Here is a 23,636-nt window from a genome sequence, read left to right as displayed (position 1 = left end):
AGGATGCTGGCTACATTCTTTCCCAAATCTCCCCAAGCTTCTCTGACCAGGGCACCAAACCTTCATCCCTGTCACAAAATGTGGTTTCTGGTTGCCCTGGATCTGGAAAGGCTCTAACACTGTGCCATAACATATCCAAGGAGACAGCCAGGAGCCTCAGCTCCTGCTCTTCAGGGAGCATCTCTCTTATCATCAGATGGAAGCCAACATCCACTGAACCACATTAGTTCTGCAGAGTTTCCTGGCAAGGTCAACCCACAGTAAGGAATATTTTAAGGACTGGCTATCACACCGGAAGGCAGAAAGCAAAGGAGGACATTTATATATGGCTCAGCTGTTAGTACAACCAAAACCCATTAGCAAAAATAAAGAATGTGTAAGAAAAGGCCAGGTCTGTGCTAACAGCCTCTCTTTTCAGTGTATTCTTATACCACCTACCTTCTTACCAGACTATAAGATTATGAGGGATGTTGCCACAGCAACCATCTTTGCTAGTGTTGCAAGGAGGAGAAAAGGAGCCCTGCACGACTTAGCTGGCATGGCAAATGGTCACCCAGGCACTTCTGCAAGCACACACAAATTATTTTTAAGGCTGCAAGAGGTCTCATGGCTGAACTTTGCAACCCAAGCTGCAGCTGACTCGCGTAATTCCTTTTATAGCAGGAGAGCATCTGAACACAACAGCACAAGAGCTAGCAGTAAAACCTCAAGAGGCTGTGCAGCACCAGTGCCCTGCACTGCTCCACAGCACTCCACACCTGACATACAAGCAAGGAGAGAGGCTGCTTCTGCTGTGTAGCAACACATCTTTTCTGTCTTTTGATGAGGAATTCAAAGCTGGTGACTTGGTTAATGGCTTGGGAAACACTGGTTGCTTGAAATGCCCTCCTTGGAAGGATCCAGTGACCCTGTCCTCACCACTTTAATGCTGTGGGAGTGTGAGGCAAGGCAGGTGTGGTAGGCTCGTACTGCAATATACTGTACCTTTGAAGAAAACAAATTTTCCATCAGATCTCTCATAGGCTGCATCAATCTTTGCAGGGAGCCCTTTCCAGAACTGCTCAATTTGCATGGGATATCCTTCCTGCACCCGGTTGTTGCGCAGACGCCAGAACCAGCGATCCTGAGAAAACCAGAAAGCTCTTCAGACTGACTGTTATTAGCCTGCAGTCACATCAGGCTGCACATCCAGCAGCTAACATTACTAATTCTTGCCTAAGCCTGTAATTAACGAAGAAAGAAGTCCTGGTTTGTTGGTTGTGCTGCCCAACACCTTTTCCAGTGCAGGAAGCATTTAGTGGGGCAGACGGCAGCCAAAGGGGCAAGAAGTTCACCAGTGGAGATCCTCAGGGGTCAGCACTGGGGTCTGCCCTGTTCAATAACTTTAATGAATGATCTGCATGAGATCACTGAGTGCAACCTCAGTAAGTTTGCAGATGACAGCAAGTTGTCAGGACGTGTTGACCTGCCTGGAGGTAGGAAGGCCCTACAGAGAGCCTTCTCCAAAATAGTGGTCAGGTGCTGGAATGGGCTGCCCAGGGAGATGGCTGAGTCACTGCCCCTGGAGGAGTTGAAGAACTGTTTAGAAGTTGTACTGAGGGACATGGGTTAGTGGGGAAACGTTGGTTTTAGGATGATCTTGGATGTCTTTTCCAGCTTCAGCAATTCTATCAATCTATGATTCCAAGTTGGGACTCTGGGACTCTGACAAAGGGTGGAAAGAATGAGAGGAATGAGGAGCAGGGAGAGGGAAGTCTACAGCTCTAAGTATTACAAACTCATTTGTGAGTGACCTCTGTGTCTCTTGCTGAGATGTCACACTTGTACTGCTGGTGTTCAACTCCCTGACCTGGGGACAGCCAGCCAGCACTACCACGTATGATGCTGTGAGCTTCACACAATCACGAGTTGTTACATACCCCTTTTGATATGAGATCATCAGTTAAAGCTGTAGCAAATGCTCAAGAAAGAGCAAGAGGATAACCTGGTTCAAGTGTTTTCTGTGGCTGATGTGTTTGTCCACTTGATAACCTTGCACATCTATCCCTCTCCACATTCACAGCCAGGGGGCAGAGTGAAAGCTGTGAGTGGGACCATGTTTTTGAGATTAGAAGTGTTCTAACATAGGTTACTGACCAAAGCCTATCCTTCCCTGGCTGCAACTTGTGACTAAGGTTGATACAAACTCCCCAAGAGCTTCAAGTACAATGAAACCCAGGGTTTGGTGTGTGCCATCTTGGAGGCCATGAGGCTCAGTGCCTGCTCTGTTACTAACATTGCTTTCTTGCTTTACAGGTGGCTCCCTTCTCAGCTTGGTGATGTCTAAATTCTCTGCCAATGCATCCAGTTAACTTTCTGATGAACAGGCTGCCTTGGAATTCTGTTTAGCTTGAAAATCCCAACAGACACAGTTTCTAAATACTACAAAACCAATCTGCTTACACTTCCCTCTAATGTTACTCATTTCTCAGCCTCAGAGCTTCATTCAGGAACGTGACAAACGTGACCCTAACTGCCTTATACATCTACTTGTCTTTTCCAGGAACAAAGCTAAAGAAAACTTCATGAATAAGCATAATTTTTAGTACCTTGAAAACAAACATTTCTCCTCTAAAGAGAGCCACGGTGTTAAAATTGCCATCGCAGATGTTTGGTTTTGTGCCAGGAGGAGACGGCCTGTCACCTAGAGGAGGACTGGGAGGTCTAGGCTGTCTCTCGTGTTTTCTTTCCGAAGTGGAATGAATTCTGCGAACAGGAAGAGTTGGTAAAGGCCTGGTTGGCTCCAGAGGCTCAATAGGAGGACCTAGAAATGAAAAGAAAAGTGTTCAGCAAAGTCACAATTTTGGATTTCCAATGCTTCCCTCAGGTTTTAAACAGATTGGATGAACAGCGTTGTGAGGAATTCCTATGTTCTTTATGAACTACCTACAACTAAGAGCTCGCTCCCTAAAAACAAGAAGCACAACAAGATGCATCCACACATGAAGGATGTCCCAAAACAGGCGAGGGAAAAGAACTGCAGAAGAGCCAGTATGTTTTCATAGGTCCTTCCAAGGAGGCTGCAGATAAAACAAGAAGGATGCACACTAATCACACTCCCAGCTGAAATGAAAGATAATTGCCACTGAATACAAACGTTTATTAGCCTACTGGAAAAACAACAACCAAAACAACAACAAGGTCAGAGTGCAAAAAAACTGCTGCAATGTAAGGGAAACTGCAGTATTAGCACACTGGACAATGCTGATCCTCACAAAAGGAATTACCCTGTTGTTCGTGACTGTCTTGTTCAGAGAAGGAATCTACTAGTAAGGATTATGATAGCCACGGGGGCTGTACACCCATGGGATCAGAAGGGGAGATCTGCAAACAAGCATTCTGAACTACAGCACTTAAAATGACAGCTGAGCGCCCAACCCCCCGTGTCAACTTAGCCCCTAAATGTTCCCTTTTCAAAAGGTTCCTATAAAGAACAAATACTTAACATGCCTCAGAAGGGTGACTGAGCCACTGAAAGTCATCGCAGACAGTGACAAAGACATCATCAAAAAAGTCATCACATTTAATTTTTATGAGGTTCTACCAAGAACTGTGTCTACAAGGTTCACGATCGGTAAGTTCAGAGTGCAGCACTCTGATAGCTCAGACTAACTTCTGCATAACCAGGCCAGAAGCCTTCAGATGCAAACCCTCTGACAAATCTAGAGTTTCTGTTACAGATGCAGCACATTTTCCAGAAAGAGACATCCAGCTTGGGCCTGAAGCCTTCAGCAGGAACTCCTCTGTAACGCACAGCAATCTGCTCCAGTAATTAAGCCCTGGTGCTCTGAAGGCTGTGCCTCACCCAGTATCTGAGTTTGTGCAGGTTCAGATTCAGCATTTTTTCCATTTCCTATTTCTAGTGGCTCATCATTTAAATATTAATAGATCTTGATACGGAAGAACCTCAAATTCCCCTTAACAAACTAAACAGACTGATTACTTCTGTTGCTGCAATGTCTTTTGGTTTTGACATCTTGAGACTTACAGCTGCTTTATAAAGAGTTTCATAAGGATCTCTATACTTCCACAAAGTGACATGTCCTTATCCTATGACATCTACTTTTATTAGCAACTATCTTGATTTTCATCCCACAACTTTGATGAATGAGTCTGTAACAATCAGAAAAATCAACACAACGGAACGGTGACACAAGAGGTGCAATAACAAAGGGACTAACACAACAGAAAGGTGCTATAAGGGAAGGAAAAAGAACTGCTCACCTGCCTCAGAACTTCTAGGCTATAACAGGTAAAAACCCCACAAAGGAGGGATCTCCCAAAAGAGATCCTTCCCCCATGGCAGTCAGCCCTCAAATGAGATCTGAGAGGTGCAGCCAGGCTCAAACCCTTCTGGTTCCAAAGCTGAACTGCCTTCACCTGTACTCCCAGGGCTGATCAGGTCCTTTCCCCAGGTGATCAATCAGTGGTTCAGCCTGGAACTCAACAGTTCCTATACAAATATTTGAGGTGAGGATTCTCTGTTGACAGTTACCCTTGGAAAGGTGCCAGCTAATTTGTCTACATTAATTGAAGGAAAAATGACACTGTTACCACGTATTTCTCATCTACCTCTGCCCTTAGCTGGTCGGTGCCCAGTACCTTAGCAGGCCATAAAGTTTTTTTTAATCAATTTCCCACACCGTGACACTGCTATTGCTAATTTCCCCACTGCTGTTGTGAATTTCCCCAAATATTACACAGCAAGGATTTCCAGGAGCTGCCCATCATAGAAGCCAGCAGGGTTAGAGCCCCTGGTTAGCTGATCAGTATGGGAGCATCTACACTCATGCTTTGGTTGAGGTAGGAGTGTGCCTTTGAAGAGAATCTCTCAACCAATTGCAATTTCTGTGCTGAGGTTCTCATCAAAACGCAAGAAATACCTTCCTTTTCTGTGAAACTAAACTTGAAAATGCATTTCTGGAGCACATCTCGTACACAGCAGCTGCAAATAGGCATCACAGGGAAAGGCTAAAACTAATCCATAGTGCTGCCTTCTACCAAATACATACAGAGTAAGAGACAAGTTCTCAGAACTCTATTTACCTAATGCCATCCCCAAATACCCCTGCATCTACAGACATGCTACTAGTAATCTTGCTCTCTGCCTCAGATGTAAACAGCCATAGGCAACACACTGCCATGCATAGCACGTGCAACAGCATCTCCTCCAACAAGCCACCCTCCAGCTGGCACTTCTGATTCAGGCTGAGACCTGGTGGAGGCAGGACTGAGTTGGTACAGCAGGACAAGCTGCAGAGGAAGGACTGGAATGTGGAATGAGGCTCCATGCTGATCTTATTCACTGAAAGCCAGGGCTCTGGTTTGTTCAGCTGTGTGATGGGAGTGTGGTCTTCAGCTCCTGCTTTGGCAAATTAAAAGGGGCAGAAAATTGGACACCTGTATGGCTGCCAAATTGGAAGCCTGTGCAGCTGCCAGAACTGTTATAAAATCTCTACTGCATGTTGTATATGATGAGATTCCTATGCCAGCACACCACTGCAAAGTTCACCTTTCTAAATGAGATTGCAGCATGTTGCTGCAACAGAACAACAGAGGCACAGTTCTTTGTTCTCCAATTTGCAAGAGGCTAACAGCGCCGTGCACTGACCTAAACAAAGGTGCATTTCTTGTTGCCACGTATAGATCAGAAAAAAACTTATTTGGTGTGAATTTGACATGGTGGAACGTTTTCATGAGACAGCTATTGGGCAGCCTGTGGAAGCCCACCAGCAGTTTCAGCACAAAGTCTACACCTGGGATAGATCCTTGTGCTGTGCGAAGCAGCTAGAAGCAAATTCCCAACATGGGAGCAGGGAGAGCTCCCCGGAGCACTGCTGCCTTTAAAAAGGGTGAGATGAGCAGCAATTTGCAATGCAGAGAGGAACACCTGCTGTCAGAGGGAGTTGTATGGGAGGGAACCAAGAAGTCGCTGTGTTATGTGCGTGTGTGATGTAATTCACAGTGCCTGCTGGAAGGACTCACATAGAAAGGGAGCGACAACCAAGTCCAGGCCATTCTGCTTCTTATACGCAGCAAACAGACAAGGACTGAAACTGCATCACTGGAGGTAATAAGATTCATTAATTAAAGGCGTGGTTTCTTAAAGGCGAATAAATCTGGTTAAGAGGGAGAAAATAACAAAAAACAAAGCAGGCTCATTTCAGATGAGTATCTTCACCTTGTTAGAACAGCTCAACTATTATGGAAGGATGGGTAAGAAAACAGGTTAACACAACCAGAGTCTGGGAAACTGCAGAATGAAGCAATCTGGGAGTGGGTTCTCTTGGTTCAGCGATGGCCAAGGGAGAGGCAGAGAGGAACAAGACAGGGCAGTGGAGAAGTACTGGGGTAAATTGCCCAAAGATGCTGTGGACACTCCAGCCTTGGAGACTTTCCAGGCTCAGCCAAAAAAAGCCATGACAGATGGCAAGCAATGCTGGCAACAGTGCTACTGTGGGTGACAGTTTCCACTAGAGACTCCAGAGATCCCTTCCAACCCAAATGCTTCTACCGTCAAAAAGCGTAAGTGACAGGGGGAACAGAACAGCTTTATTTCCAGAGCAGGGACAGAAACATGCACAGTGTGTGGGGACAAGGGGCTGCTCAGGGGAAAGGAGCTGCGTGCTCCTTGTGAGCAGGGGATACCCACTGCTGGACACCCGCCTGCTGTGTTTGTGATTGCAGCCAGTACCATCTTGTTTCACAAAGTCATAGCACCAGGAAGGAATAAGCAGCCATCTCGTATCATCTGCTATGTAGCATGTATCAGTATATCATTCCTGTTGCAACTAAGCTAGTTTTTGGATATATTTAATATTAATAAGATGAAAAGCCAGAAATGAAAGACTCATTGCAATCCTTACTAAAACTGTTCCAGTCAAAAGACACTGCAGGAATTAAAAGTACTGCCCTTCATTTACACTCTGGGTTCACAGAACTGGAAATGGTTAATCTTTCCCAGTGAAATCTAAAGGCCATTCTTGTAGTTTGGTTTTCTGAGCAGGTGCCTGGCCTTGATCCACAACCAAATCCAGAGATGTGAGCACAGACCGTTCCCACTTCAAGGCTTCCAAGCAACTTCAAGGCACCAAGCCCAGGGGTGCCACCTTCAGGCTTTGGTGCTCTTCTCCCCAACAAGAGATTGGACGAATGAGATGCCCCACACAGATGCTTCAAAGGCAGCAATCTGGAGCACAAAAATATGGCTGAGGGAGAGCATGGCTTGAAGGCCATCACGTGGGGTTGAGAATCTCCACAGGGAGCTTTTTCTGTTACACTGTGGGCTCAAATTCACAAGGGAGGACCACTCATTACAGCCAGCCCTACCCACAGTGCAGGACAGCAGTCGCAGTTTCTCTAAGGCTTATGCACCCAGAGTCAGACTTAGTAGAGATGAGGAAAGTTAAAATAGCACCTACAAGCCTTAAAGGCTTTAACTAATTCTAGGATGCCACTGAAATAGAATGCAGAAGGCTTGTGAGGGAGACGCAGTTGTTGCAGACTGAGGTCTGGAAGTTGAAAGTCAGCAACGATGTCACTGGACCAACAAGCTGAGCTGGGTCACCAAATGCTTTGATTCCTTGCAATCGCCAAACTAGCTGTGGGCATTGCTCTGAAGGAGACATCCAGGCTTCCCACACATTTTGCAGGTGGTACTGCAAATCACTGGGATGCACACTCCACCATTTCACTTACAATGCTGCTCTTACTGTCTTTCCTTGCCAACAATGGCTTCTTCCTTGCTGTTTTTCACTTCTCTTCTTGACCTTACGCATTCTGGGCTCCTGATAAATACTGACTGCAGCCTTGTCTCCTGTTTGTAGTTACACACATTGCATTTTTATTTTTAATTGCTGCCTTCACTTTGTCACTGAGTGTGGGTTTAAGGATAAAAATGTGGAAGATAATCCTTTGTGCAAGACAATTCTACAGTTGGGCACACACAAAGAGCATAGAAGTCCATATACAACATTGAAACCCATGGCTCCAAGTGCCAGCAGGAACAATTTGCTCTGCAGTTAGGGGGAAGAAAAACAGCAGCAAAGCCTGCTCACTGCTTAATAAAGATGCTCTCTTGTAAACCTGAGCCACTTTAGAGCCCAATCTGGTATAAAACAAGGATGAATAGACCCTACAGAGTTTGCCAAGCATTGCTATTATGTTATTGTCATGACAGTAACCTAACTAATTCAAAACAGATGGCTGAAGGCAGAGCTTAACAGCTTTATCAGCAGCAGAGATGACTGTGAATGAGTTACTTAGGAGACACTGGCACCTTGCTATTCATTACAGAACCTGATGATGCCCACCTCGCCATCACTAACCAGGCAGTATCAGACACACATCACAGCCTCTATCAACAGATCTCCGAGCAACCTCATTGAGAGAAAATTAAGTGAGAGGCTTTAGCACAGGTCTGCAACGGGTCTGATCCCATCACCTAGCTGTTGTATGTGACTGCACAAGGGGCAGGGCCCTCCCTGGGGACTGAGCCCAGGGCCACTAACATGCAGGAAGCAGGTAGGAGCCCCCTGCAGCTGCACTCTGTGATCTGGAGGGAGGCACCTGGCTGGAGCTTTACACTGTGTGGAGAAGAAGACTTTCTTCCTCTCTAGCACAATCAAGGCAAAAAAATGTCAGAAAGCTTTGGGGTCACAGCAGATCACCTTCGGAGTGTGACTTCCGCCACTGGCACTTAGCCTCCTCCCTTCATGCTTCCTCTGTCGCAGACCATCTGAATACCAAGGTGACCTGTGAAGATAACACAGAGAGAGGAGGCATTTAGGAGCCACTGTGTCGATAGTTGAGGACAAAATATAAGTGTACTGTCCTCCCGGCTATTGACAGAGTGTTCCCTCAACTGCACTGCACCTCCTGGAGGGATCCTGGAGGATTGGTGCCACCAGGGCCCACTATGCGTGAGCCTGCCAGCACCAAGCACGGCCTTTGTTTCAGGTCAGCTCCACCTGCAAACAAAGAGCTTTCCTGATATTCACCCCAAGAATAAGATTACTACAGGCAGGCTTTGGAATAGAATATAGGGTGCTTGCAGAATAAAACACTGAGCTGAGTGTTTCTGCAGGGCTGTGGCAGCTGTCTGCGTTCATGGGAGGAGCTGCTCAGGCACAAAACGTGTGATCCACAGGAGCTAGGAAATAAGAGAAATTTGATGGGATGCTCTGACCCCAAAGCAGTGGAGAGAGGTCCCTGGTCCTACTAAACCAGCTAGCTGCCACCAAAACACCTCAGGGACAAGGACAGTCCCCCAGTTCAGCTCAGCACTCACTCCACTGTTCCAGCACCCACAGTGTAGCCAGCAGCGGGGCAATGGGGTCCCTGTGAGCATCACAAAGGCAGGAAGGCTTTCAGAGGTGTTCCTTTGAATGACCAACTGCCACCCAGGTAACAGAGCACTCATCTGGAAGACAGAAGTCCAGGGCTGAAGTCATTGCTGTAAGCAAAAGAAGTGCTCTCCTGTGCTCTGTAACAAGGTGATTCACCCTGCAATTGGGTTCTCTGCTTTGGGGGTAAGAAAACAGTGACAAAAATTGGCAAACTGATCTTAGGCAGAAGGAGGAGGAGAATTTAGGGCTCTGCAGGATGCTCCAACTATGGTGCCCAGTTCAGCTCTGGAAAAAAAACAAAACATGAAGCAGCCTGACATTTGCTCCACTGCAAAGCAGAGGGTTATTTAAAAAAAAAAAAAACAACTTGAAAAGACCTTCAGGGTGAGAGAAATATTTAAAGCCCAGACGTATTCATAAAGCAGAGCTCTTGCTTCAGCTAAGGAGCACTGTCAGTTCCTCCAGAAGGCAGCTGATGGCCATGGGCCAGCTCCATCCTCTCACAACCAAGGCAGATCCAAAGTTGATGTGGTCATGAGCAAGTCCTTGCCTCATGGCAGAGACCTCTGTGTGCCAGGTGGACCTCAGACACTGCACAGGGGACAGGCAGGTAACTCCCTGCCAGCATTTTGGAACAGGAATGGAGACCTGGTGTGAAGCAGGCAAGACTCAGTAGGTGCACCAGAGGAAGAATCTGGTATTTCCTTCCGGTGTCAACAGAGTCACTGGAAAGGAGAAATGTGCACATATAGGGATGCAACACAGCAAAGGAGCATGGTCTCTCTGCAGCATGCCACAGATGTGGTACCAGGGCCTATCCCTGCCATGTGCTTCCTCCTGTCCTCCTATGAGCACAGCACTGTGTGGCATAGATCTAAAAGTTCCAGATCTGAGAGCTTCCCTGAACACTCCGTGCTGTTCCAGGGATGTTGGCAGAATGTGTGTGTGGCTGGAGAAGGGCCGATGGGTGGTGTAGGAGGCCCAGAAGTCCCCCCAGAAATGCTCATTTCAGTTACTTTGCTGCTGCTGCTACATAAGTACTGGAGGACTGCTGGAAACGAGGATCCTGCTTGTCTCTATTCTCTGCACTCAGTGAGCACAAGGAGACAGGATTAATCAGTCCATCCAAATAAGACAAAAGAAAACAAAATCCTAATTCCCCCCAGCAAAAGCAGCCTACTATTTCTACCATTTTGAGCCAGTCTTCCAGCACAGATAACACAGAGAGAGTTAATGCTGTCAGCTCATCAGCTGTAAGTCTGAGTTCTTTTGTGACACAGTGAAAAAAAACATTCATCATCTTTGCTTTGAAAGACAATAGTACTGTCAGTTTGCCAAAGAGGTGAAAAGATGATAACAGCTTTCCGAAGGAAGACTGAAATGAGCATTTTAGAAACCTATTCTGCTGCCTTCAGCACTAATACTTTAGAGATAACTGGCTATCTCAAACTGCAAACTCATTGGTGGCATCTGCATGGCCTTTGATACCACTCATGCCGTGCTGCTGGCAGTCCAGGGCTCACAGTCCTTCTGGATTTCTGGAAGTGTTCAAAAGGCATGATCTTGGGCTCACTGCTAGCGTGCAGCCTGCTTCCAACTCACCTGGACCTTGCCACCTTCCCTGCTACTGCCCATCCACCTGCTCACCTAGCACAGAAACTCACCTTCTTTGCCCCTTTAAAGCAGAAGCTCTAGATGGGATGAGTAGCCACAGGGAGAATCACTCTGTCCTCAAGATCTGGGATCTCCCAGAGTAGGTACTTCAATTTTGCTTGTGAAGATTACCCTTCCAAGTTCCTTCTTCTGGTACTTGTTCTTCAGGAGACGAACATCCATCACAATGCTGTAGAGGACTGTCATTAAACTACTCCTCTTTTGGCACAGGAGGTATGCTAGAGGCTCGTAAATCCATCAAGCAGAACATACTTCTCTGTCTCACAATCACTAAAATCATTTTCTATAGATCAAGGTCTTGGTTATTACTCTATACCACTCCCACTTTCAGAGGGCATTATCATGAAACACTTCTAATACAAACACTTCTGGTCTGATGGTTTACAAAGCAGGGTCACCAGATGGAGCTTACAGCCTTTTGGCATCAAGTCTTTCTGCCATTTCATAAAAAGCTATCTCACACATACACGTACGTCATACAAATCTGGGATTGCTCTATGGGAAGCCATTGGGAAATGTGAGTGAAGCTGTGAAACTGTGCTTGCAGCATAGGAGTAAAGGGGCCAGAAGAAGGTGCTATTTGCTCAGGATCTGCTGACACCCTGATCCTGGATGTCAGAGGTGGTACTGCCCAGCAGTGATTAATTTGTTCCTTGGACAGGGGCTGATGGGGTTTTCATTACCACCTTGGACCTCAGCCCTGATGGGATGCTGCACATGCACTGACTCGGAGCTCCTGGGCTAAAGGATGTGGAGGACTGAAATCCTTGAGGTATTCTCCAGGATTAACAATTTGGTCTATCTTTGAGCAGACAGAAAATCTTCCGTTAGTGAGCTTAAGCTTCAGAAAGCCCTTGAAAGTAATGGCCTGGCTCACCAGCTCTAGGTTGCCACGTGGATGTGAGTTTTCTCTGCACATCACGTTGACCACCCTGCTCTCCAGACACAGTGTCAGAAGAGTCACTTCTAACTATGAGAGCTACCTTATAGTCCATTACAAAAGGGTGCCTACAGCAAGACATGAAGAACAGAAGCAGCAATGCTGAAAGAGGATCAGTTGAAGTTGTGCAACAATGCCATGGTTGAGTATGCTGCTTCTCTCTAACTGCACAGTAGCTGCATGCAGCCCTGACTTCAACACTAGGACAAATAAAAGAGGCAGAAAACCTAGCAGAATATCCAAGGGACCTACATTATAGTGTCATTTCCAGTTTAACTCCTTCCTGGCCATCCCACTCATAACATGGGCCCCTAAGTACAATGGGAGCTATCATTCTGAGAAAGACACAAAAGAACAGTTATGATATTTCCCTTTTTTTGTCAAGGAACGTGCTGCAAGAAGCACCTTTCAGAAGACAAAAATCCTGCTGACTTTTCTTATAGTTCACTCTGCCACACTTGGTGAGCTGCTGCCCCTTTCATCATTAGCTTATAAGTCAGAGCAACATTTTAAACATCGACCTTACGCTAACACAAGGCACAAGCAAGATTTCACACCACCTGCTGTCTCTGTAGGTGAGTTTTGAAATACATCCAGCAGAAAATAACTTAGTCATGCAACAAATTATTAGATGACAGACTTAGACATATTGTTTCCCAAGGGATAAATGAAGATGCAACATAAAAACACATTTAAAGTGCAACATTGTCAAAGAAGGCAAATCAGACTTAAATTTCAGTAGTGCCTCTGTTCTTTGATCTGCAAGTTCAGTGGAATGAAAATCTGTAGGTTTGAATTTGATTTTAAAAAAAGGATGCTACATGCAAGGCAGTGCTTTATGACTTATTTTACATAGTATGTTCCAACATCATTCATATTGAGCATTATAGAAAATGTCAGGGCAGCAAATCAGGACATCCTGTTTTTTTGCTAGCTGCTTTGGTAGACAGCACCCTCAAAGCAAGCCAAGGCAGACTGGTGTTGTGGAAATAAGGCACGTTCATGAAATGTTACTGCTATAGCTACAAGATATTTCAACAGGTCCTTCTCAGCCCTAAGGCACTCTGATGGAAGGATTTGTTCTCATATCTCCTGTTCCAGGGAGAAATATAATCTGCATTTTCCATCTTTTCTCTGTGACCTCAGCAGAGAGATTCCAGAACCCTGTGCTGAGAGATGAAATCTCCACCTTGGGAAGCAAAGCTCCCTATGCAGAAGCTGTTACTTATTCTCCCTCCACAAGTAAGTCTCTCTACAGCTACCAACACCATTCCTAGCCCACTCCAGTTCACAGGTCTCAGAGATCAGCCTCACGATTCTGTGACAGTCGACAAACTCATTCCTGATTCCAACCTGTACAGGTGGTAGTTCATTCACACCACTTTCTTCAAGCTGAGTTTAAATTTTAAGCATATTATATTGCATAAGGAGAATCTTAATGTAGCTAGTGGCTAAAGTTTAATGTCAGCAGGTTGAGTAAGAAACAACTTGCAGTCTAGCGGCGCTGCTGGAAAGCTGTGAGCAGCACAGTGCTGAGCTCTCTGCTCTGTTCCAGCTGTGCACAAGCTGCTATGCAGCTCTCTTAGGAACTGTCAGCCCATGAGGACATGAATGAGCCTTAATGGCCCTTACCAGCCTCTCCGGGACCTCCAGGCCCACCCTGTCCATGGGCCCAGAAGACATTTCAGCTCAGCCCTGGAATTTGGGTCCCTGCCTGGGCAGTGTTGACATTGGCTTGAACCACAATCATGGAAGGAATACATTTGTCAGTTCCTCATCTGTTCCCTTTGCAAAAAGGCATCTGGAAATAGAGAAGCCAGTCATATTTTCTCAACTGTATTTTCACTGTCAGCATGCATTCTTTTTTCTTTCTAATTCACAGGAAATAAATCAGCATTTCAAAATAGAAACAGCGTAGTGACATTTTATGAGCTTTCTGAAATGAAAGCGTGGGTATTTAATGAAGCTTTAATGCTTCCTACCCCAGCACTTAATTTCAAAACCATCCAGATTCTCTGCAATCCAGGTTTCTTGAGTACATACATACTGAGCAAAATAAAGCATAATTAAATAATACTGCATGACAGTTGCCAAACAACTTTATCCATTAATGAACAACGAAAAGAAATCTTCAGTTGTGCTAATGAAAAGAGCCAGTCCTTCTGGGTGTACTTCAGGCCATCTTATTTAAATGCTGGATCTCACCTTGATATCTGCCTTCCAGTTTGGGTGAACTACAGTCATATAAATGCCTCTTTTTGAATTTTTTCCCATTACCTAGGCAAGAGTTAGTGAAAATAGCCCAGATGGAGATGGATATGTTCATTGGATATGTCTGTATGCCTATGAATCTCATTCCAGTCACCAAAATAACAGACTACAACAATCGGCATACAGCTCAGACCTCTGAAGTCTCCCCGTGCTTCTTTAGTTTTATGGGTTTTGGCACAAATTCCATCAGCAGTAATTTAAAATTTACTGGCAGATTATTGCTGCAAAAGCTGACTAGTATTGGATCTGTCACTGACTCCAGCAGCAATCCCTTAGAAACACCACCGTTCTGTGATGATTTTCCACTGACAAGCATCTTATAAACATTTAACTCCTATAATATTTGCTCTAATGGTACTGGGAGCTAACTCCAGGTGGATACAGCTGTGAATATTGTCTAGCTACATAGCTAGCTAGTAGCTAGCTACAAGTATCATATAGCCTATCTGTCAAACTTGCTCTTTTTCCCAAAAAAGGAAATCAGGCATGTTTGACAAAACATTTTCCACAAACTACCATGCACAGTATCAGATCAGACCTCCCAGCCTCCATTAGCATCTCCTAGCTCAGTCTGCCACTTTGACTGTGGCTTCCCAAACCCGTCTCTCCCACTGCTCCCAGTCTCCTTCAGTCAACCACTCCGAAGATTCCTGTCCTCAAGCCCTGATATCCACCATTCCATCAGATGGTGCCATATCATTCCCAGCCCTTGATCTTCTCCTGTAATCCCTCCATCTCCTCTCTTTCTCTGACCTGTATATTTGTGGCACAACGTTTTCATTTAAGCCAAAAATTAAACAAAGTAAAGTGCTCCCTAAGCAGATCCAAGCTTCTCTTACCCACCCCCGTATATGGAGAAAAAGAACATGAGAGCATAAGTACTTATTACTTTCCTTAATATGCCAGGTTCCTCACATTCTTCCCTTCCATTTGCACTGGCTGTTCCAACTGGCTGAATTGCACTGTCCAGCAGTCCTTGATATTGGGGACAGTGAGGGATGGAGCAGCAGTGAGATCACATAGGTCTGGTTATCCTCACCTGCACAACGATACTGCAACTGCAACAACTGATATTTGGCTGTGGATCGAGGGCTTTTTAACAGCTCCCAGTCAGCTACCGCAGGAAATCCATCCTGACTGTAATTATTTTAGGTGCTACCTGTCTGTGGTTGTAAAATACTCGCTGCACTTGGGCACAGTGTAAACAGATGAGTGAATATTGTTGCTCACCATAGATTTTCTGAATTCCTTGGAGGTCATCCTGGGGCAGTTTGAAGTTGTGTGTTTCCATGTACTGGTAGAAAGGAGCCATAATTGCGCTGGGATCATTGGAGTGTTCCAGACCCAGGGCATGTCCCAGCTCATGGACTGCAACCAGAAAGAGATCATTCCCTGTGGAAGGAAGGCACAACTGGGTTAATATGCAGCCAGAACCTGACACAATAACTGATCAATAGTGCAAGAAGTAACTGCTTCATGATCCTAACGCACAGCATATCACGTGCCAGTGTCAGCTGAGGGACAGGGCTTCAGTCCTGAAAGCTTGGGTAGCTTTTACAGTCGTCACACAACGGGCAGGAGGCGCCTAGCTGATGGCCAGGTGGAGATCCATTAGACCAGTTAAAACAGGTGAATGCCTGGAGTGAAAGTCTGTGGTGTCTTTTGCAGAAAAGAAAATGGCCAGCAGGCTCCTTGGATACCACAGGCTCCACACCCCAGTGCTGCTAACAAAGGTGAGAGCATTGCCAATCTCCCAGTCAACAATGGTGTATGGTGGGAAAGGAGATTCTACCTCGTTCCAGGCCCCCCAGTGACATCCTCTGGTCTGACCTGGACCACCAAATCCAAGGGATGAGCAGCAGTGCACCAGCCAGGCCTACAAAGGCAGGAGCTGGGACACAGACAACTAGGGCTAACACGCCACAACACACTTGTGATATCAGGAACAGCATCATCTCCCCCAGCACAGGCTCCTCAACATGCTTTGACTTCGCTAAACTCCTGGCACTGCCAAGTCAGTGGGAGGAGCTGATATAACACAGCCCTATAGGACACTACGTGCCACTATCACAGACATACACTCCTCTTCAGCCCCATGGATCTGGGGCCCCAACCTCCTTGATCTAGAGTGGTCCTTGGATGCTCTACATCTCGAGGGCATCTTGACATGGAAGGTGACACAGGCAATGCTTCTGCAAAGGGTGAAGACACAGACAACAAGGCCAGATTTAATAATTGCCCCAAGCCAATAAAATGAGCACTCAGTCCTCCCTAAATGGGTCTTATCAGTTTGGTGGGGTTTTTTGACAAGACACAAAACAAGAGCAAAAAACTGGCAACCAGGCACAGGAGAACACAGCAGCATCCACTTAGCAGCAGGTCCAACTGCACTTCTGCATCTTCAAACCACCTGAGTTAGAGCAACAGACTTCAGTTTTGTGTACATGGCTGAGGTGTCCTTGGGACAGGAGTCTCAACAGGGATTCAAGTTTAAGAAAGATGGTCATGTAGAATCAGAAGCCTGCAAGTCTTTAGAGCAGGGTACTTTGCCAGCATCTCAAGACATTCTTGCCAAAAGCCAGTAATAAACGGTACTTAACTGGTCATATTTATCACACCAACATGGTTGTACCATCAAAACATCTGAGTTGGAGAGAATATGCACGACATGTAAAAATACACATTTCAAGTAAGTATTCAAATACATTTGTTCAAATAGAACTATCTGAAGAAATAGATGGGTTAAAATCTAGCCATGCATGTATTTTAAACACCAGAATTTCTGTAATCTGGAAATCCAAATGGAGACTTGCTTTTCTTCCTCTATTGCTGGAAAATCTGATGTGTACTGAACTAGTCAGCAGAATATTCAATTTCTTAGTGTAAAATGCATTAAGTGGTTACATGGTGAAGCTTGGACCAATCGCTTTCCATAGGTTTTGAAATATATCCAAGCATAGAAGATGCACTCAATTTTCAAAAGCAATTCAAAGACTCAACGCCATGTTAGCAACTGGACTTTGTTTCCTGTAGCACTTTAATGTTCACGAAAGCACAAATTTTCACTGCCACAACAACTCACACACAGGAGTCCAACTAAAAGCCACTCCATACTGACTTTAAGGAGAAAAGGGCTGTGCCCACGCTAAGTGGTTGGAGACTTTCTCCCCTCACCAGTTTGGTGGCATTCCCTTCCCTGCTGAAGTATCTGAAGAGTTTTTGTACTGACAGCATGTCTACAATTTGTAACTCTGCAAGTTTGCATACAGGTCTACCTGAATCACTTGCCTCTCCATAGGCTGTACTAAGCTCTACCAGGAGCATAATATCTGACACTATCTTCATTTAAGGTAGGTTTAAATAATCTTCCATTGCTTCTTTCTGCCCCAAACAAGTAACAGCCCATTCTGCAGCTGGAAAGCAGAACTACACAAGCTCATTCCAGGTCGAGGTTGGAAGTTATTACTGGAGATTGCCAACCCCTCTGTCCAAGCAGGGCTAAGTAAAGCAGGTTGTCCATGTCTGTACCAGTTTAGGTTTCTTGTACCAAAAAGCCCAAAACTGGACACGACACTCTATACACACCCTCACTGCTGCTGAGTAAGAGAGGAAGGATCGCCTTCCCTGACTTGTTGGCTTTTCCTAATGCAGCCTGATGCTGTTGGCCTGTCACACCCCTGGCTCACATGCCCACCAGGACTCCCAGATCCTTCCTGCAAAGCTACTTTCCACTCTGTTGCCCTCTCAGATGTGCACAGTGTTATTTCTCACTCTGTGCAGAACTTTGCATTTGTCTTTCCTCAGTTTAATGAGGTTGCTGTCAGCCCACTTGTCCAGCATGTTGATGTTCCTCTGATGACAACGCTGCCATTTGGTGCATCAACCACTCTCAAACTGAGCATCATCTGCAAACCTGCAGAAGTTCTCTTTACTGTAAAAGGCTGGGAGTTTCACAGCATGAAATGCAACATATTGCTCATTTTCCTTTTCAAATTGTTGGCTATGATCTCTGAAAAGAAAATATCAACATATAAATCCGTTGCCTAATAGGTGCACTTTTCCAGCAGCCCTCTGCATATTCACACTGCTTGGAAACTTAGCTGATCTGCAGGCACCTTCAAAGGAGGTGAAAAAAACCTCTGGAACTGTTTCTGACAGTTCCCAAACACATTACAGTCTCTGGCCATGTTCTGCACAGGTCTTGTCTGAATACTACTCTCTTATTCATGTCCATCTTTTTAGGAGCAAAATTCAGGAGGATTCAGGTCTAGCCCCATACTCTCCTGGTCTACAGAAACATCAGGCACTCAGATAAAGCTCCTTCATTCCCTGTTCAATCCTGGCCACCCACAGCCAAGAGCAAGGGACCAGTTAACTCTGTATCCAATATATACCAGCCTCCCATAGCAGAGAGCACAGTACAGAAAGAATGGGCTACCTCTGGTTTGTGTTTGCAGGGGAAGCTCTCCAGAGATGTCCAACACTTCTCACTCGCACCATCTGTACAAACTAAATATGCTTGGTCAGAGACCTGCCAGCACTGCCTCCCTCCTGGTTCTTAGGAGGCATCCCAAAGTCTACCAGAAATCACCAGACAGAAGATGAGTCCACACAACCAAGGAGAGTTTCACAAGTTGGTCTACTGAGTAAAACAGGTCGATTTGCTATGCTACAACAGAGTAACAGTTCATTCATGGTGTATGCTCCTTACCAAAACAATGTTATCACCAGAGAAAGTTTTAATTGGCAGCCCACCTGTAACAACATAAAAACATTTGTTTCTCATTACCATCATCCAGACAAACTGTTCATCTTATGTTCAATTTAACAGTTCTGTTACTCTCCACGTGTACACGAGACAAAGAATATGCACAACTATAAACATACTTTTGTGTTGAATTTCCTTAATTAAAATAAAAATTAGAATAAAGCCCCTTTTAGCAGATGTATTCCCAGTTGAAGTGGCTGAGTTAAGATATATTGCAATATAGTCATATCAAAACCAGGTCTTCAGTCAAGCACTCTCAAACTGTTTACTAACCTCCCCTGCAGAAACCCATGGTTTTACTGCACCAACATAAAGAACACTACAGTCACAGATAAACAGATTCATCAATTATTCTCCTTCTAGACATGTATTCCATGCTTCTTTTAGTTCCATCTGCAGCTGGAGAAATGACTGCTGAATCAGATAACAGGCATTGTGGGGAAGGTTTCTGTGGAACTGCTAGCACATACCTTCTTTCACAGTTTTATTCATTTTGACCATCAAAATTCATGTAGAAATATTTGGCTAAGAAACACTTTGCAGATTAAGGTGTCCAAATTACGGAGATAAGCAAAAAAACTCTCACTAGCACGTCCATCAGCTTATAGCAATGGGTCACAGAACTACTGCGGATATACTGTGATATTGCTATCAGTATTTATCACTGATTATGAAAGCTCTGCAGAGCATCTGGCACAACAGAGTGTAAAACCAGGGCAGAGCTGTAAGACAGCAGGTGTGTAATTTAATAACACTGTACCTCTAGTTAATAATAGCAGAGCAACTGTGAATCTGTGATCTCTACCACATTACGCTTTAAGCAGCATCATCATGACAACACTGAGCTACTTACAGCAGCTTACTCAGACAATTGAAAAGACGTGTAGGTTACGTTTTTGAAATTTTATTGGAAGTAAAAATGATACTGAAGAAGTCAGATCATCGCTTGTGACAATACCATACCTAGAGTGATTACAGAAAAAAAATGGTGTGAACTATAAACATGATTTTAAAACACAGTCAAATGACCCCTTCAAGTCCAACAACTGTTTTCCAAGCACAACTTAAAGAAGCTTTAGGGCTACTCTAAGCTATGCCTTGGTACTTGCATCTTCAGACCTGGCAGGTCTGATCTGTCAAACAGAATATGCCACTCGTGTTGTGCTCCTCCATTCACTCCCACAATATGCTCTGCTCAAGAAATGCTTTCAACCTTCTTGCACATGACGACCTGTAGAAGTGATGATATTGCTCCTTCATTTATTTGCATTGGACAATGAAAAGCTGTTTCCCACATTCCATCTAAAAAGGAAAAAATAAACCAAAACATGTTAAAAAGAAAAAGAGTCTTCATTTGGTTCCTAAGCTGTTAGAGTTGTAAACCTACCAATGAATAAAGATACATCTTAAAGATCTAATTTTAGAATCTTTCAACAGCTTCACTAGAGAAAGAAGAGAATGATATGCAGTCTTAACAGAAATCAGCCACGTAATGAACTGTTAGCATACTCAGATTGCAGGGAGTATCTCCATAAAGACAATTTGACCAACTTTTCTTGTCTGCAACATAAACACATCGAACAACTGCAACGTTAACTGATACAAGATGTGAGATGCTCTTCTTAGTTTTCCAGCCCCTTTTAAATTATTTATTTTGAAGTTCTCACCTGACTTTTCTGAACAGACTTTCTCAAACTCAATTGCAGCTGCTCAGTTTCATCAAGGCTGATGAGCCACAGGTGCAAGTGCTCAGTAGAGCTCACCCTGCAGGAACTGACCTGTAGCCAGCAATTCAAGGTGAATGCTCCTGGTCAGGGCAAACAACTCCTAACTTTTAAAGCCATCACCAGATGGGAGTCACAGATCCCTCATGGAAGTCTTCATGTGCCATAGCACACCTTTCATAATGTTTTGTGAACAAATACATTAATATTAGCCCTCAGGACTCCTGGTTCAGGGGAGTGCTGAACAGCCTGCACAGTTACGGTCAGCATGGTCACAACAGCCTAGTTTAAACTTTTACCATCTGGATAAACAGTTCATATCACTGGACAACTCAAAGCAGGAGTCTCTGTCAACTACAGTGTCAACTCTGTTGCAGACATGCCAATAAGAGACTCACACCCTTGTAAGATCAAGTGACTGCAGGACAGAGAATCGGGAATCATGAAAGATAGGTTTGCTTTACTGTCTCCATAAGGCAGTGTGCAAACTAGGTTTGTTAGTTGTGTTACAGACCTAATTGATGCTACAGGCTGTGCTTCATCTGAGATAGAACTGAGAGCACTATGAAACCAATCTCCTGTAAAAAAATTTGAGAAAAAAAATGTGATTTTTTTCTGGAGTGGTAAAACCTTAACTGACTGAGGGATGTGGGAGCAAGAGCGAGCAGTCAGAAAGAGGAGAAGCAGTGACTACTTTCAGCTGGCTCAGCAGGCAGGCAGGGAAAGAAATAAGGACATTCTTCTCAAAATCTGTCCTATGCATTCCCACAAGTACAAATTTAAGTGTAGCTTGTTACTCAGTGAACTAATACTAAATAATCATAGAGCAGCCTGGGTTGCAAAGGCCCACAATGCTCATCCAGCTCCAACCCCTGCTGTGTGCAGGTCGCCAACCAGCAGCCCAGGCTGCCCAGAGCCACATCCAGCCTGGCCTCGAATGCCTGCAGGGATGGGGCATCCACAGCCTCCTTGGGCAACCTGTTCCAGTGCAATCATCCCCAAACTGGAAGCTCTTATTTAACTTCTGTATCATAAAGATGTATTAATATGCTCCCTTCGTAACTCATGAGAAGGATTTTTACCCAACTCTGACCACAAATGACCTCTGTTACTCATCAGCAGTCAGTCAGTGGCAGATGTTACCTTTTTTGCTCTGAAACCTTAAACAGCATGGAACACAACATTTTCAGGGTTTCTTTTTTTCTTTTTTTTTTAAAGCAGAAATTTTTTATAGAAATTTTATTAGTATAGCATTGCCTTATCTGGTAGAACATACGGTAAAGAAAAGGGAAATACTTATAAAAACATACAATGTAGATGACTTTCATTCCATTAGTCTACAAAAAATGTAATAAATAACCTAGAGCTTTCCTTTCTCTCTCTTTTTTTTTTTTTTTAAAGGGAAAAGCAAATACTAAAAGCTAAAAGTTTGTAAAATCATAAAGCAAAAGAACCAAATTATTGTTCACACAGATATGGCTGACGAAGAGACAAAGTGTAAGTCCAAAAAACACTAAAGTCTACCATACTGCAAATAGTAAGGTGTACAGAGAGCTGACCCAGCTGAGGAACAACCAGGAGCATTCCATAACAATTCGAAGGCTGACCCAGTGTGCTCAAAACAGACCTGGCACAGGGAATGTGGACAAACTGATTTGTGTTACTTAGGGCTCTTATTGCCAACCAGCTGGAAATGATTCTTGACTCCAACTGCTGGCAACAGGGAAATGTTGTTCTGGGAGCTACAAGAGGAGCTTTTTGCCACAGAGGTGTTTCCTACTACAGATAGGAGCCCTATCTCATTATCTTTGTCCTTCTGACATAGAATGTTCTTGATGGGGCTGTAAGGACTGAGCAGGTCTGAGAAGTAAGAAGTAGCTGGGATGCAATAGAGTTTCCCCACTCCAAGTGGTACTCTTGGTAGATCTGGGTAGAGAAGGTCACACTGGTGAAACTATCTTCAACATCTTGTACTCCCTCTTCTTCCAAAACAGGAGGACAAGGTCTGGAGTACTGGCTATTGTTTCAGTGCTGATGCTGCAAACCACATCTGACTGCAATTAGAAAAGTCTTTTGAAATAATTCACTTATTTTCCTTTATTCTCTTACTGACTGCCTATAATTCCATTTACTGCCCCATTCAGTGGAATAGAGCAAGTTTATTTGGAATACTGCTGTGTTTTGGCTTGCTTCCCATTATCTGTTCTTGGATCACAAAGTCAAAAGGCAAAAAGATTTTGTGTCTCACCTTGATTCTCATGTTCTGCCTTTGTATATTTTTTTTCTCCTTTTTATGGGAATGACACCATGCTGATTCCTACTGGCTCCTTCCTATGAACCTCAGCACATCCGATTTTCTGTGGAAAGAAGTGAAATATGTAATTTTTTTAATAAAGAAATCAGTAGGTTCCAAATACCTAAATACCTCCATTCATACACTGCTAATCAAACTAACCTGACAAAAGCAACAGACATTTTCTTTTCAGAGAACACTGCAAGCAGAAAGCATATTAAAAGTATACTGCTTTGAAAGTAGAAATTGCATTCAGCTGTAATCAATAACTAGCACTGTCAATATTGCAAAGCTTTAGCATTCTTTGCTCTAGCGAATTTGTTGCACTAGCTCAGCATACTGCAGTGCCACTTCTATCTTTGTACAGTGACTGTACATAACACAAAAGAAAGCACTACTTACAGAGATGCTGTCCAGTAGTGAAGAAGAATCTGAAGACAGAAGTCCTCCATGTGTGCTGGTGGGCTTTCTCTCTTCGCTTTATTTCTTAATTCACAAAGGAAGTGGAACATCTGTTCCATGAGCAGCTACGACAGCTAACAAGTTTCTCTGGTGGAATTAGTTTTTTGTTTAAATTATA

General features: G+C 44.4%; 1 protein-coding gene across 2 annotated transcripts in view; it reads right to left on the bottom strand.

Moving 5' to 3' along the window:
* MMP24 (matrix metallopeptidase 24) overlaps positions 1–23,636 on the bottom strand; it is a 44,161-nt gene that overhangs the window by 5,796 nt on the left and 14,729 nt on the right. For both annotated transcript variants that reach the window (XM_048962665.1, XM_048962666.1), the window contains 3 exons: positions 15,502–15,663; positions 2,589–2,803; positions 985–1,123 (listed from right to left, as the gene is read on the bottom strand). In XM_048962665.1, coding sequence (XP_048818622.1) covers positions 985–1,123; positions 2,589–2,803; positions 15,502–15,663 — 516 coding nt within the window. The remainder of the gene's footprint in view (positions 1–984; positions 1,124–2,588; positions 2,804–15,501; positions 15,664–23,636) is intronic.

The sequence above is a fragment of the Lagopus muta genome, chromosome 16 (genome assembly GCF_023343835.1).
Source record: "Lagopus muta isolate bLagMut1 chromosome 16, bLagMut1 primary, whole genome shotgun sequence".
Lineage (NCBI taxonomy): Eukaryota > Metazoa > Chordata > Aves > Galliformes > Phasianidae > Lagopus > Lagopus muta.
The sequence above is the reverse complement of the archived record's forward strand: the minus strand, read 5'-3'. Positions and strand labels throughout refer to the sequence as shown.